This window comes from Felis catus, chromosome D1 (genome assembly GCF_018350175.1).
Source record: "Felis catus isolate Fca126 chromosome D1, F.catus_Fca126_mat1.0, whole genome shotgun sequence".
NCBI classification, from domain to species: Eukaryota; Metazoa; Chordata; class Mammalia; order Carnivora; family Felidae; genus Felis; species Felis catus.
The window spans coordinates 63,836,139-63,851,421 of NC_058377.1; the positions used below are offsets into that span (position 1 = coordinate 63,836,139).

The window sequence follows — 15,283 nt, forward strand, 5'->3', positions numbered from 1 at the left end:
CTCATTATCTATGGCTCTGATTATTGGCCTACATTAGAAACCCTGAGGAAATTCTTGAAGCAAAATGTATGAAACTTTAAGGGACTTCATACACACTTTGTAAACTGCTTTTCAGAAAAATTATATTGACTTATAGCCAAAATCTGTACCATCCCTCTCACTAGCACTGAGCTTTATGATTATTTTCACTTTTCTAAGTGTGATGAGAAAAATTGAATTTCTGTGTTATTTACTGATATGTTTAATTTTTGTTTATTTTTACTACCAGGAAAATTGAATAATTTTATATGCTTATTCCTTATTGGCATTTTTGGCAAATCAAAACTTTGTGGCCTCTAGTTTTTGTGGGCAGAAATAACGGTTTTCCTTAATGATGTGTATGACCTCTTTACGAGTCATTTGACGCTTTTAATTATTTGTTGAATAACTACAAATACTATTCCATTTGTATTTAATTTTTTTAAGAGTTGTTTTGAGTTACCAGGGCACCCAGCTGGCTCAGTGGGGAAAGCATGCAACTTTTGATCTTGGGGTCATGAGTTTGAGCCCCATGTTGGGCATAGAGTTTACTTAAAAAAAAAAGAAACCTAAAGAGAGAGTTGTTTTTAGTTACAAAAGTATTGTATTCTTAATAATATGTGTTTATCTCAATATAAGTAATACATCATTAAGATGAATAATGTAGAATATACGAAACATAAAGAAGAAATTTAAGACACTTATATTAACACCACGAAGATTTTGACATTTAAATGAATACAACTACAGTTTTTCTATGTATGGATATTTACATTAGTTACATTAGTTTCAGGGGTACAACTTAGTGATTTCACAAGTTTATAAATTATGCTATGTTCATCACAAATGTAGCTACCATCTGTCCCATTACATCGCTGTTACAGTATCATTAGCTGCATTCCTCATGCTCTGCTCTTTATTCCCATGACTTACTCACTCCATAACTGGAGGCGTCTATCTCTCTCTCCCCTTCACCCATTTTGCCCAACTCCTCTTCCCCACCTCCTCTGAAACCATCAGTTTTTTCCCTATATTTATAGTTATGATTCTGCTTCATATTTATTCATTTTTTAAGATTCCATTTATGAGTGGAATCATATGGCATTTGTCTTTCTCAGTCTGACTAAAAATTTTGTTCTAAATGTTTATTTTTGAGGAGAGAGAGAGGGCAAGAAGGGTAGGGGGCAGAAAGAAGGAGAGAGAGAATCCCAAGCAGGCTCCATGTAGGACTCAATCTCATGGACTGTGAGATCATGACCTGAGCCAAAATTAAGAGTTGGACACCTAATCAACTGAGCCACCTAGGTGCTCCTAAAAATCTTATTTTAATTTCCATCTACTTGCCGGTAACTTCTTATATTTTATCTATGTTTTATAGCCATTCTGATTTCAAATGTATGATTATATCCTTTGCCTCCATTTTTTCTCAATGTTTTAAAAAAATTTTATTGTCATAAGAACACTTAAGATGAGATATATTTCTTTAATTTTTTATTATGCAATACAGTATTGTTGGCTATAAGCACAACATTGTACAGCAGATGTCTAGAACCATCTCTCTAATATTATACCCTTAAGCTCAGAATTGGCTATTATTCATATAAATATTCAGATTGCATTGAGAAAGTATTCTTCTATTTATGAGTTAGTAAAATTTGCTAGATTGCACTTTTTTTCCCTTAAGAGGTAAATGTTGAATTCATCAAGCATTTTTGGGATCTACTGAGATTAACATATTTTTCTCAGTTGAATTTTTGATGGGATTAATTATGTTTGATTATTTTAAAATTGCAAACCATATTTGCATTTTGCATTTCTAGAATAAATCCTACTGGCATTACAGATAATTTTAGATTAACAAAGGTCTCAGTTTACTTGATATTTTTGCACTGGTATTACCAAATAAGATTGATCTTCGGACTTTTTGGTGTATTATATTTTCAACTTTTGGAAACAGGTATATGTAATTGTCATAATGTTAATTGGGAAACACTGCATCTTTTTCTTTGTTCAGAATCACAAGATTTATCTCTTCTTGAAGGACTGAATTACATCCATTAAACTATCCCAGCTCATGGCCTTTTTGGTAAATTTTGATAAAATTACTCTAACCCACTCATATTTTATCATTAAAAGTGTTTAATGCTTATTTACTTTTTTTTGAGAGAGAGACAGAGTGCGTGTTGGGGAAGGGCAGAGAGAGAAAGAGAGAATCCTAAGCAGGTTTCATGCTGTTAGTGCACAGCCTGACACAGGGCTTGATCTCACAAAATTGCAAGACCATGACCTGAGCCAAAATTGAGATGCTCAACTAACTGAGCCACCCAGGAATCCCTTTCATTTTTTAAATCAAAGTGAACCTTACCTATTAGTAGAAAACCATCAATTTCATTTTAAAATTACACATTAATATAATTTTATTCTCTTATAATTTAAAATTTTTTATTCTACTTCTAAGGTTATTTTCCATTTCTTATTCCTACTATTGCATATTTTTGTTTTCTCTTTTTTTTTATTAGATTTTCCAGAAATTTATCTCCATTTTTAACTTTTCAAAGGATAAGCTTAGATATAATTTACCAATTTTACAATGTTTAAATTAATTTCTGCTTTTAATTTTATTTCCTCCTTTCTGTGTCTATTTTGCTTTCTAGATGATTTGAAAACCAAGTTGATTTACTTTAATTATTTTATGGTATAATAATAAGTCTTAATTCTCCCCTACAAATTTTTTTTTAACTTGAATGTACTGTGTTTTGTCATGTTTCTTGTCAGCAGAAATATGTTGTTCTTCCGAATTCCTTTGTTTCTGGCTTTACTGAGATATAATTGATATTTAACATTGTGTAAGGTATACAGTATGATGATTTGATGCATGAATGTATTGTGAAATGGTTACCACATTAGTTCACATATCCAAAACCTCACATAATTACCTGGTGTGTATGTATGCATTTAAAAACATTTAAAATCTGGGTCACTTGGGTGGCTCAGTCAGTTAAGCGTCCAACTTTGCCTCAGGTCATGATCTCATGGCTTGTGGGTCCCAGCCCTGTGTCAGGCTCTGTGCTGTCAGCTCAGAGCCTGGAGCCTGCTTTGGATTCTTTGTCTCCCTCTTTCTCTGCTCCTCTCCTGCTCGCACTTTGTCTGTCTGTCTGTCTCTCAATAATAAATAAACATTAAAAATTTTTAAAAACATTTAAAATCTGCTCTTGCAAGTATTGTATATAGTACAATATTGTTAACTATAGTCACCACCACCACTGTACATTATATCCCCTTATTTATCCTATAACTGGAAATTTGTACCCTTTAACCAATATCCCTCCATCTGTTTCTACGAGTTTGGTTCTTTTAGATTCCACACATAAGTGAGATCATACGTTATTTGTCTTTCCCTGTCTGACTTATTTTATTTAGCATAATGCCCTCAAGTTTCATCCATGCTGTTTGTTGCAAATGGCAGGTTGTTTTTTTTAATGACTGAATAATATTCCTGTGTGTGTGTGTGTGTGTGTGTGTGTGTGTGTGTGCATGTGTGTGTGCATGCGTGTGTGTGTGACATTTTCTTTATCCTTTCATCCACTGACGGACATTTAGATTGTTTCCATGTCTTAGGTATGGTGACTAATGTCACAATAAACATGGGAGAGCAAATAACTCTTAACACCATCTCAAAGGTATTAAGTGTGCAACAGTAAATGGGTATGAGTAAATACGATATGATTTGTTTTAGAAAATATGGTAAAAAAGCAGAAAATACATCATGAAAGAGTAACAATAGGAAATGATGAACTCTTTCCAGAGCTCAGGCTCCATTCTTCCTTGTGTTTTATTCTTAGACAGCTCAAGGCCCTTTCTTTTCCAACTGAGATCCTGACCCAGGCTCTTTTCCTGACACTAAAAAGGAGTCTGATAAACCAAGATTCTGATTCTTCCAATCAAGAATCTCTCTCCATGACTGAAGCTGGAGATTCATTTCTGTATTGATGGCTGAAGGAAACCGGACAAGGGTTGGGGAGTTTATCCTCATGAGCTTCTCTTCCCTACCTACTGAAATACAGTCACTACTCTTCCTGACATTTCTAATCATCTACCTGGTCACGCTATTGGGAAACAGCCTCATCATTCTTGTTACCTTGGCTGACCCCATGCTGCACAGCCCCATGTACTTCTTCCTCAGGAACTTGTCCTTCTTGGAGATTGGCTTCAACCTAGTCATCGTGCCCAAGATGCTGGGGACCCTGCTTGCCCGGGACACAACCATCTCCTTCCTTGGCTGTGCCATGCAGATGTATTTCTTCTTCTTCTTTGGAGTTGCTGAATGCGTCCTCCTGGCCACCATGGCATATGACCGCTATGTAGCCATCTGCAATCCCTTGCACTACCCAGTCATCATGAACCAGAGGACACGTGCCAAATTGGCTGTTGCCTCCTGGTTTCCAGGCTTTCCCGTAGCTACTGTGCAGACCACTTGGCTCTTCAGCTTTCCATTCTGTGGCACCAACAAGGTGAACCACTTCTTCTGTGACAGCCCACCTGTGCTGAGACTGGTGTGTGCAGACACAGCAATGTTTGAGATCTATGCGATTGTTGGAACTGTGCTGGTCGTCATGATACCCTGCATGCTGATCCTGTGTTCCTACATGCGCATTGCTGCTGCCATCCTTAAGATTCCATCAGCTAAAGGGAAGCATAAAGCCTTCTCTACCTGCTCCTCCCACCTCCTTGTTGTCTCCCTTTTCTATGTGTCATTAAGCCTCACCTACTTCCGGCCTAAATCCAATAATTCGCCTGAGAGCAAAAAGCTGCTGTCATTGTCCTACACTGTTGTGACTCCCATGTTGAACCCCATCATCTATAGCCTGAGAAATAACGAGGTGAAGAATGCCCTTGGCCGGACCTTCTGCAAGGCTTTCGGCCTTAGAATTTGCATCCCATAGACGTTAAGAAATGAGAGTAAAGTGTACTCAATGTGGAGCAATCAGGTTCATATTTGGGATTCCTCTGCCTCCCTTGCCATCTCTGTTGGGATGAAACCCAGCTGCTGAAATGACTATTGGGAAGCTCAGAAGAGGGGAAAGAGCAGAGAAGTAGGTTGGCCCTGTTCCTACCACCTGGAAACTCCTCTGTTCATTGTAGGTTTAAGTTATTTTTCTTATTGGTACAGTGGCACTTTGACACTTCTATGACTAACCTATTCCTGGTATTGACTTTGTTAATGTGTGCCAATGTGACAAACATGGGAGACAATTTGAAACTACTTGGGGACAATATGAACTTGGGAGACACAAAGTCATCTTGGCACTTTATCTTGTTTTGGACAAGTCTAACTTCATTCCATTGGAAAAAAGCCTATAATCCCGGTTTATATAATTTATTCATTTCATTTTGTATGCTTCTGAGGCAGTACTGGCTCTTAAGTTAGTTGGTGTTTCATGTGGATAGAGGAAGTGGAACAGTACTCTCCATGCATATTCCTTTATAACCCCTCGGTCTTACTCAATTCATTCCTCAGGCTATTTTTCCCAGGTAATATTACATTACAAAAATGATACTCAATATTACCAACTCATCATCAGCAAAGGTTTTCCTTGTTTGGCTAACAAATAAGCCCTTGGAAACTTAAATTACTTTCAGCCTCATTGTCATTTTATATTTTTATGAAGAAATTCTACTTTAGATACTCCATTTACAGTTTTCAGATTTGTCTGTTACTTTCTGTGAGTTGTAAATAATTTCAATAAATATTCAATCTAGAGATTCTTTCTGTCAGTGGGTAATAATTTCAATAAGTATTTCATCTAGAGATGTCTACGTATACTGTATTCTTTAACATAGAGTATCATTACATAATAAACACAATGATTTATCATCCAATTTGATAACAGAATAATCTGATCCCACCATGCTTTTTTAAAGTTTTTGTTTTAATTCCAGTTAGTTAACATATAGTGTTATATTAGTTTCAGGTGTACAATATTCAACAATTCCATACATCACCCAGTGCTCATCATAAAAAGTGCACTTCCTAATCCCCATCACCTATTTTACCCATCCTCCTGACTCCATTCCTCTGTTCATCATCAATGTGTTCTCTATAACTAAAAGTCTGTTTCTTAGTTTGTCTCTCTCTCTCTCCCATTTCCCCTTTGCTATTTTTTATTTGCTTGTTTCTTAAACTCCACATATGAGTGAAATCATATGGTATTTGTCTTTCTGACTGACTTATTTCACTTACCATTATTCTCTCTAGCTCTATCATGTTCATTGCAAATGGCAAGATTTCATTATTTTTTATGGCTGAGTAATATCCCATTGTATATATGTACCACATCTTCTTTATCCATTCATCTATGAGTCAGCACTCAGGCTGCTTCCATAGTTTGGCTATTGTAAATAATGCAGCTATACACAGGGAGGGGTGCCTGTATCCCTTTGAATTAGCATTTTTGTATTCTTTGAGTAAGTAGCCAGTAACACTCTACTGTACTTTAAAATGTGACATTTGAAGTTTAGTTCCTTTTCTCATTTTGACATCGTGGGCTTGCACTGGTAATAATATAAGTAAATAAAGTATTGAAGTATAGAGACACCTGTGGCACTCAAAATGCTGTCAAGTAATAACTGCATCACTGTATAATTTTTAACTTATTAATACTTTTTGCAAGAGCCATTTACTTTTAGCAGCAGACCACGCCATGTTCACACTCTTATAATTTGACAAGAGCTACAAGACTGACAAATTAAATTGTAACCATTTCTCTCCTATGTTCACCTGCCCTGATTCCTGGAAACTTTTTTTTCATTTTCATTGAGATAGAATTGGCACATAATATTATAGAAGTTTCAGATGTACAACATAATGAGTTTACATATGTATCTTTGCAAAATAATTACCAAAGTAAGTTCAGTTACCATCCATCACCTCACGTAGCTAAATATTTTTTTCTTGTGCATCACCGTGGTTTTTAACACCCTAAACAGGGGCGCCTGGATGGTTCAGTTGGTTGTCTGACTCTTGATTTTGGCAAAGGTCATGATGTCATGGTTCATGAGATTGAGTCCCACACCTGGCTCCATGTTGTAATGGAGACTGCTTGGGATTCTTTCTCTCCCTCTCTCTCTGTCTCTCCGTTGCTCACTCACGCTCTCTGCCTTTCTCAAAATAAATAAATAAACTTAAGAAAATGTAATACCCCTAGCTGCAGATGAAGGCACCACTACTGTATGAGTTCTACATAGCTGCTCAGCTTTACTGTTGTAGGATGAAAACAGCCATAATATATAAATGAACAAGCATGGCTGCATTTCAATAAAACATTTCTGGATACTAGAATTTGATTTTCATATACTGTTCGTACATCAAGGAATATTCTTCTTCTGATTTTTTCTAGCCATTTAAAAATGTGAAAACCATTCTTAACTCATGAACTGTACACAATAAAGACCAGTGGATGGTGGGATTTGCCTGTAGGCTATAGTTTGCTAACATCTGGGTAAAAGCGTGAACTCTGAAGTTAAAATGCCTAGGTTTTATCCTGGTTCTGCCACTTGACAGCTTGGTGATATAGGACAAGTTATTTTGCACCCCTCTGCTTCAGTTTCCTCTTCTGTAAAGTGAAGATAATAATAACACCTATTTCTTCCCCCTTTTTCATCATGGTTGAGAGGATTAAATGAGTTAATATATGTGAATCATTAAGGAACAGTGTTGGACACATAGTAGTTTGTATAGAAATGTTAGCCATTATAAAGATCTGATTATTGGGTGGGGAAGTGATGATGATAGTGAGAATAATAGAAATTATGACATGGGAGGGAAAACTGGAGGGAGATGAAGGGGAGGAGTTGGTAGGAGTCAAATCTTGAAAGGCCTTCCATGCCAAAGAGCTTGAACACTATTTTGTGCACAAGAGAGGTCAGTTGAATGGTTTTCAGCATAAGGACAAAATCAAGTCTGTATTTTAGAAATAGTACCTGGCAATGATGAGGAAAGTGGGTGGTAAAGGGACACAATCTATAAGATAGACACCAGTCAAAAGACCTTTGTAATTGGGCAGTTAAAAGATTATAAGACCAAAATTCAGCACAAGAAAACCACTTCTTAATCTCAGCATTTGAAGTCCTCCATCAAAATGGGTCAGCAGAGCAGGCATTCAGCAGAGCTGACAGATCAGAGTAAATTCATTCCTGGTCTGGACTGCATCTACTCCTGTAAGCATGCAGGCCAGCAGGGATTTGAGCTTCAAAGCTGGCCTGCTTTCCAAGATGAGTTCGTTAGGAGGTGTGGCTGTGCAGCCTGAGTTCATTAGCCCTCTCCCCAGATCTGATCCTACCTATTCACATAAGCTTTCCCTCTGGCCCCTGGGACAGACCAGTGGGTGTCTCAGTCAACTGCTCCCTAAACAGCAGTGTGCCTCATTAACAACTTTTTAATGAGGTCACAGGCTATGACTGCTCATTAATAGGCTGCTTAGCCTACAACCCCAGGGTGGAGGAGTCTGAGGATAGAAGCCAGTGAGAACAGAGCTCAGCCTGCATTAGAGCTGCCTCAGAGCAGAGACTCCTAGGCTTTCACTCTCAGGCCTCCAGGGTCTCTTGGAGCTCTCCGAGACTGATTCTGCAGCTAGAAGTCAGGAGGGGCCAAGGCCTGAGAGGGGAGGAATTACAACAGAGTCCAGTGATCCCAGACTTGGGCCAGAGATTCTTGAGGAAATCAGATAATTTTCAGGTTTTCTTTGATGCTTGCATAAATGGAATATTGCCCTTGGAATTTTTGTTGCCTTGCTTTCCATAACCACGAATTTCCATGCTATTCTCCACACACACGTCCAAGTGCAGACTCTTTTGTATTATTTCTCAAGTCCTTTGGAACTATACTTGTCCTGGGAGTTCAGAGGTTGGCCCTCTTCTTCCGTCTTCCTTGTGTACTATCTCAGAGATCCCATCCATTGCCAGGGTTTCAACAAATCCTGTGGAGATGAAGCCACCTTGTGGAGATTAAATTTGGGCATTGGCTTCTATCTCCCACCAGGATTATTCCTAGAGCCTCCTAGCTGATCTCCCAGCCTCCAGTGATACTGCAGACTTACATATGCACCTCATTCTAATCCATCCTCCTTACCGTCTCATCTCTCGAGTTCTTTCTAAGTGTGCTTGTGAAAATCTGTCATTTTCGTGCTTAAAATCCTTACAATCCACCCTCATCTTCAGAATGAAATTAATGTTCTTCTATAATATGAGCCCCTTTATACATCAGCTCTAGCTTTATTTTTCCAATTTCAGTTATTACCATACTTCAACCATATCGTTGAATGAATAGTCAACTCTTGCCCTCCTGAACTATTTTCTTTCCCCATACACCATGCATTTCCACCTTCTCTAAAGTTAGTCTTTTTTATTCCCCTCAACAATTAGCATTTTGAAAAACCTGGGTTCAAATTTTGTGTCTGCTGTTTGCCAGCTCTGTATGTTTATGCAAATTATTCTCTATCTCTAGCCCTCAGTTTCCTTGTCTTTGAATGAGGTGATAATACCCACCTCATGGAATTGATAAGATGAAAATTTGAACAATGAAACCTGCCATGAAAGTGTTAAAACTAATCATGCTCTGGCAGCAGAGGCACCAAGCAAATAGCCACTTCCACTTGTAAAACTTTGTGAGTCTATTCTTCATTATTTCTTGCAGTTTGAAGTAAGATTGTCAGTTATGCAGCATTCTCAATTAGTTTGCTACTAATTTTAACACAGGGAAATTATTAGGTTCTCTCTCCATTTCCCAGAGAGCGGGGTAAAGAAAGGAATTAGCATGTAATAACTGTCAAATATGAGTTACCTATTTATAAATTAAGTATCATATACTCTTCACAGGTATAATCAGGATGTACAGTCTAGAACAACAACAACAAAAAACCAATAAGTGTCAGAGCTTATGTTTGAATCCAGGTCTAACTGAACCCAAAATGTCATGTTCTTGTCAGTATAGCATGTGCCTTCTCCAAAATATAAAGGCAGAAAGTATAAAAAAGTTAGGAGAAAAAGCTCTCTGTCTCTCAAAAATAAATAAATACTAAAAATACTTTTTAAAAAGTAGACAAGTACACAAACAGTTGTAGAACAAAAAGTGCCATACAAAGTGCTGCACTTTGTCATAATTCTGCACTTTGATAAACGCTGTCATGGAAATATTCAACCCGTCTCCTAATCCTGCTCATTCTTTCTTGGCAAAATTCTTACTTAAACCTTGGCTCAACTGCTATGTTCATTGTCCCTGTCATTACATACCACAAGCCAGGCCCTTATTTCTAAACTATTATTATAAGAGCCTCCTCACTGATCTCATTGCTTCCATGCTCCCTTCCCAATCCTCCTTAACCTCACTGCTAAGTACAGGATTTACAGGGATGAGCAAAAGACAGTCCTTGCCCTTGGGGTCATTATAGTCCAATGGACAGGAGAGATATATTTTTTAATGTTTTTATTTATTTTTGAGACAGAGACAGGGCATGAGCAGGGGAGGGGCAGAGACAGAGGGAGACACAGAATCTTAAGCAGGCTCCAGGCTCTGAGCTGTCAGCACAGAGCCCGACGCGGGCAATGTACAATATAGTAATTTGGCACTTCCATACAACACCCAGTGCTCATCACAAGTGCACTCCTTAATCCTCATCACCTATTTAACCCATCCCCCTCCACCTCCCCCCTAGTAACCGCCAATATGTTCTCTATAGTTAAGAGTCTGTTTCTTGGTTGGCCTCTCCCTTTTTTTTCCCCTTTGCTCATTTATCTCTTAAATTCCACATATGAGTGAAATCGTGCTCTTTGTCTTTCTCTGACAGACCTATTCTGCTTAGAATCATACTCTCTAGCTCAATCCATGTCATTGCAAATGGCAAGATTTCATTCTTTTTTATAGCTGAGTATTTTTCCATTGTACGTATTTAAATCTACATATGTATATATTTATATGTATATATATATATTTTTTTTTTTTTTCTCTCGTACCTAGGATGAGGGTTTGTTTTAGGGCTAGGATAAGGATTGGGGTTAAGATTAGTGCCAGTATGAGGATATGGGCCTATTATCCTGCAGCTTAGAGACATCTCCAGAGGGATAAGTTTAAGGTGAGGTTATGGTTAGGATGAAGGATTAAGGTTAAGGGTTAGTGGTTAGCTGTTAGTGGTTAGTGGTTAGTGGATTAGGTTTTCAATGAGAAGAATACTCTCTACCTCCATCCGTGTTGCTGCGCATGGCAAGATTTCCTTCTTCTCGAGGAAGTGATATTTAAAGTGGTATCAGAAGAGTGTGTAGGAGTTAGCCAATTAAAAATAAAGAGGAATAATATACAAATCAAAAGGATTTGTGTATACAAAGATCTAAGTCAGTAACTGCAGAAATGGTGTTGGTAGCAGTATTAGTAGTAATGTTAGTCATCATGTAGTCAACTGGCATACTCCTTCCCCGCTTTGATGGCAACCTTCAAGGCCCAGGTCAAATAGCATCTTAATGGAACATTGCCATATACGACGTTTGTCATGGCTTAGCATGTTTTCTACACTTTATCTCATTTTCTTCTCACAACAGGTACTGGGCATCTCATGCATATGAAAATGACACGCAGAATAATTTTTTCCAGGTCACAAGGTTAGGAATCAGTGAAAGAAACCAGAATGTTAGTTTTGTTTAGATATTTGTTTCAAATATCTCTTTTCTATTAAAAAAATCCAAATACTTTCACGTGATAAAAATTCAAGCAGATTCCTTCCTTTTGGAGGTGGAGATAAATTTCTCTTCCTTGTATGTGGCTTGGACTTAGCAACCCACATTGAAGGAATAGAATGTGGAAAGGGGATAGTGAAAAGTCATGTTTATATCCTGTACATCCTGATATGATGTGATGAGAAAGGCACTTCACTCTCTGGTATTATTTCCGCCTCTCCAAACCAAACCAAACGAAACCAAAAAAAAACCCATGTAATCATGAAAACACAAGATCTAAGAACATCACAGATTAGAGAAAAGTAAGGATATATAACAACTAAATGCAATTCAGTTGCATGGAATGAATCCTGGTAAAGAAGAGAAACATTTTTGGGAAAACTGATCAAATTCAAATAAGGCCTGTAGTCTACTTAATAGTATTGTAGCAATGTTAATTTTTTAAGTTCTGAGCAATGAACCAGGATCATGTAAGATGTTAAAACTAGGGAAACCTGCATGGAGTGTAAAAAGGAATTCTTACTATTTTGGCAACTCTTTTATAAATCTAAAATTATTTCAAAATTAAAAATGTTTTAAGTAAAAAATTCAACCAATATAAAATTATATACAATCAAAAGTAGATATCTGTCTCAATACTGACCTCTGGTACCCTATTTCCCTGCCCAGAGGTAAGTCATCAATTTTCTATGTATCTTTACAGAAAATTTCTAATAATAAGTTTTATTTACATATTTGAGATTTTCTTTTTTTTATTCTCTTAGTGTTTATTTTTGAGAGAGAGAGAGAAAGAGAGAGACAGAGCGTGAGTGGGAGAGGGGCAGAGAGAGAGAGAGAGAGAGAGAGAGAGAGAGAGAGACAATCTAAAACAGGCTGCAGGCTCTGAGTTATCAGCACTGAGCCTGATGCGGGACTCAAACTTGGGAACTTGGGAATGGTGAGATTATGACCTGAGCCGAAATAGGACGCTTAACTGACTGAGCCATCCAGGCGCCCACTGAGATTTTCTTCTATAAAATATATGCAGTTGTATGATATGTATATGATGTTTTTTACATTGATACTTTAAAAAATTGCAAAACACTGGCAGTCTGGCTGGCTCAGTTGGTGGAGCCTCAACTCTCGATCTTGGAGTTGTGGGTTTGAGCCTCACAGTTGGGTGTAAAGATTGGATAAAAATAAAATCTTTAAAAATAAAAATTGCTGAGTATAACAAACTGGAGGGATCTAGTGCTAGGATTAAATTTCAGTTACTCTGACTTCAAATTTAGTGCTTTATTCTACAAAATCCTACGTCCCCTAGCCAGGATGCTTTTGTGTGTTTGTTTTGTTTTGTTTTGTTTTCTTGAAATTTTTCCTGTAGGCATCTGAAATTCATCATGGTCTCAAAGGACAATAGATTTAAGAAAGGTCAGGCACCCTTGTGGGAGGGTAGAAAGAGCAGCTAAGGTGAGCCCAATAATTCCTGGGGGGAATATGCAAGTGCCAGCCCTTCACCTGGTCCTGAGTATAAAAGAGACATAGCTGGGAATAATTCTCCTGTCAGGACTGAGTGCATGGCCAACCCATGTTTGCTCACAGATATGCTCACTCATGCCTGAAGGCAGCAGGGACCTGGCTTTGAGTCCAGACAGTAATGGCTCATCCAGAATAGAAAGTAAGACTTCCCTGGTGCCTCTTTTGGCTCTTCTGACAACAGAGCCGAGTTTTTCCAATACTCTAGGGCAGGCATGAAGCAAGCATGGGTGTCAGGCAGAGCTGAACAAGGCAGATATCCCTATTAGGCACAGGTAAGGCTTCTACCAATGGTCAGATTAGCCCGGGACTCTTCTCCAAGTTCAGGTGCTCAACTGGACCAGGTTTGGCAGGATTTGGAGGGACACCTCATTTTATTCTTGTGTCCACACTGGGAAGATCTCATAAGTTCCTCTCTTTCTATGTCATAAGTGAGATATGAGACCACAAAAAGATGGAGATTACTAGTTTTTTTCCCAGTTCTATCCTCTAAAGCTTTCTGACCCAGCCTTGCAGCCTCCACAGGACATAAACTTCCTCCAAGTTTGACTTTCCTCTGATTACTTGGGGAAGACTTGCCTCAGTGGGACATTCATGAGGCAGAGCACATCAGAGCATGCTACTTCTTTAGGGCAATTTTATGGGTGCAAAAGGCCTTGAAGAGTGGGCTCCTACTCCTGGGGTAGTCAGGCTAATGATTAGCAGAAGGATGATCCTGCAGAAGTTCTGGAGGGACTTGGAAGGAGCCTGTGGGCCAGCTGTGACCACCAGATTGTGTGATGTCTCTCAGTCTTAGGCCAGGGTGCCATCTCTTCTTCCCTGGTAGTTTCTAGAAGTTCTGTGGGAACCCAGTGGGCCCTTTCATCTCTTCTCCCTCTTCCTTCCCAATCCTCCTCACCAGCACAAAACATTATACTTTGTCCTGAAATGGAGCTTCCAGTGAAAGTGGAGTTCTGACTAAAGGGAGGGCAGTCACTGAGAAAAGTAGGAATTCCAATGATGAATGGAAACTCCAGAGAGAATAAACTTTGTCAAATTCGTATTTTTATTCATCCAGTCATCTCAAATCACATATCTGGCTAATCCCTGGGCTTCCTCCTGTAATGATGACTGAGGCAGTTAATTTTCTGAAGTTTACAGATCAAGATGCAAATAGGTAATTATAATATCTGAATAACTGAAATATTTTTAAAGATATAGGAAAGAGAGAAGATGACTAGTATCATGTTTTCACTCATATGTGGATCTTGAGAAATTTAACAGAAGATCATGGGGGGAAGGGAAGGGGAAAAAATAGTTACAAACAGAGAGGGAGCGAGGCAAACCATAAGAGACTCTTAAATACAGAGAATAAACTGAGGGTGGCTGGAGGAGTGGGGGAGAGGGGACAATGGGTGATGGGCATTGAAAAGGGCATTTGTAGGGATGAGCACTGGGTGTTGTGTGTAAGCGGTGAACCACGGGAATCTACCCCAAAAACCAAGAGCACATTTTACACACTGTATGTTAGCCAAATTGACAATAAGTAAGAGATAAATAAATAAATAAATAAATAGGAACGATAATGGTGGCCTTTAAATCATAGCTGTAAGAAGAAAATGAGAGAATGAATATAAAGCACAAAGCATAAATCTCTTATATATTCAGTCGGTATTTCCAGCTTCATCATGAGTATGATTATCAACACTTTCACTTGTAATATTTTTATTGCTATTATATAGCAAATGTAGCTAGCTCACTGTAGAAGATTTAGAAATCCAGGAAAATAAAAATAAAATAAATCTCCACTTTTTACCACTTGAAGTAGACCAGTTTTTAATTTTGCATGTACCCTTTCAGCCTTTCTACAAGAATATACTTCCAAAATTAGAAATTTATCATATGTGTGCAGTGTTAGCATCTTCTTTTTTCATGATGGTTGGCCCTGCACAAACTTACATGTAGAATCATTGCCTCCATCTCTTCTATCAGAGGAGTTCTTGCATCAAAGTGTATGAGCAGTAAAGGATCCTCACACAAGTATGCCAAA

General features: G+C 38.1%; 1 protein-coding gene across 1 annotated transcript; it reads left to right on the forward strand.

Moving 5' to 3' along the window:
- The first annotated feature begins 3,582 nt into the window (after positions 1–3,582).
- Positions 3,583–5,251, forward strand: LOC101095519 (olfactory receptor 10A2). The gene has a single exon (XM_023239004.2). It carries the CDS (start codon positions 4,008–4,010, stop codon positions 4,959–4,961), a length of 954 nt encoding a protein of 317 aa, XP_023094772.2. The 5' UTR covers positions 3,583–4,007; the 3' UTR covers positions 4,962–5,251.
- Positions 5,252–15,283: the final 10,032 nt, after the last annotated feature.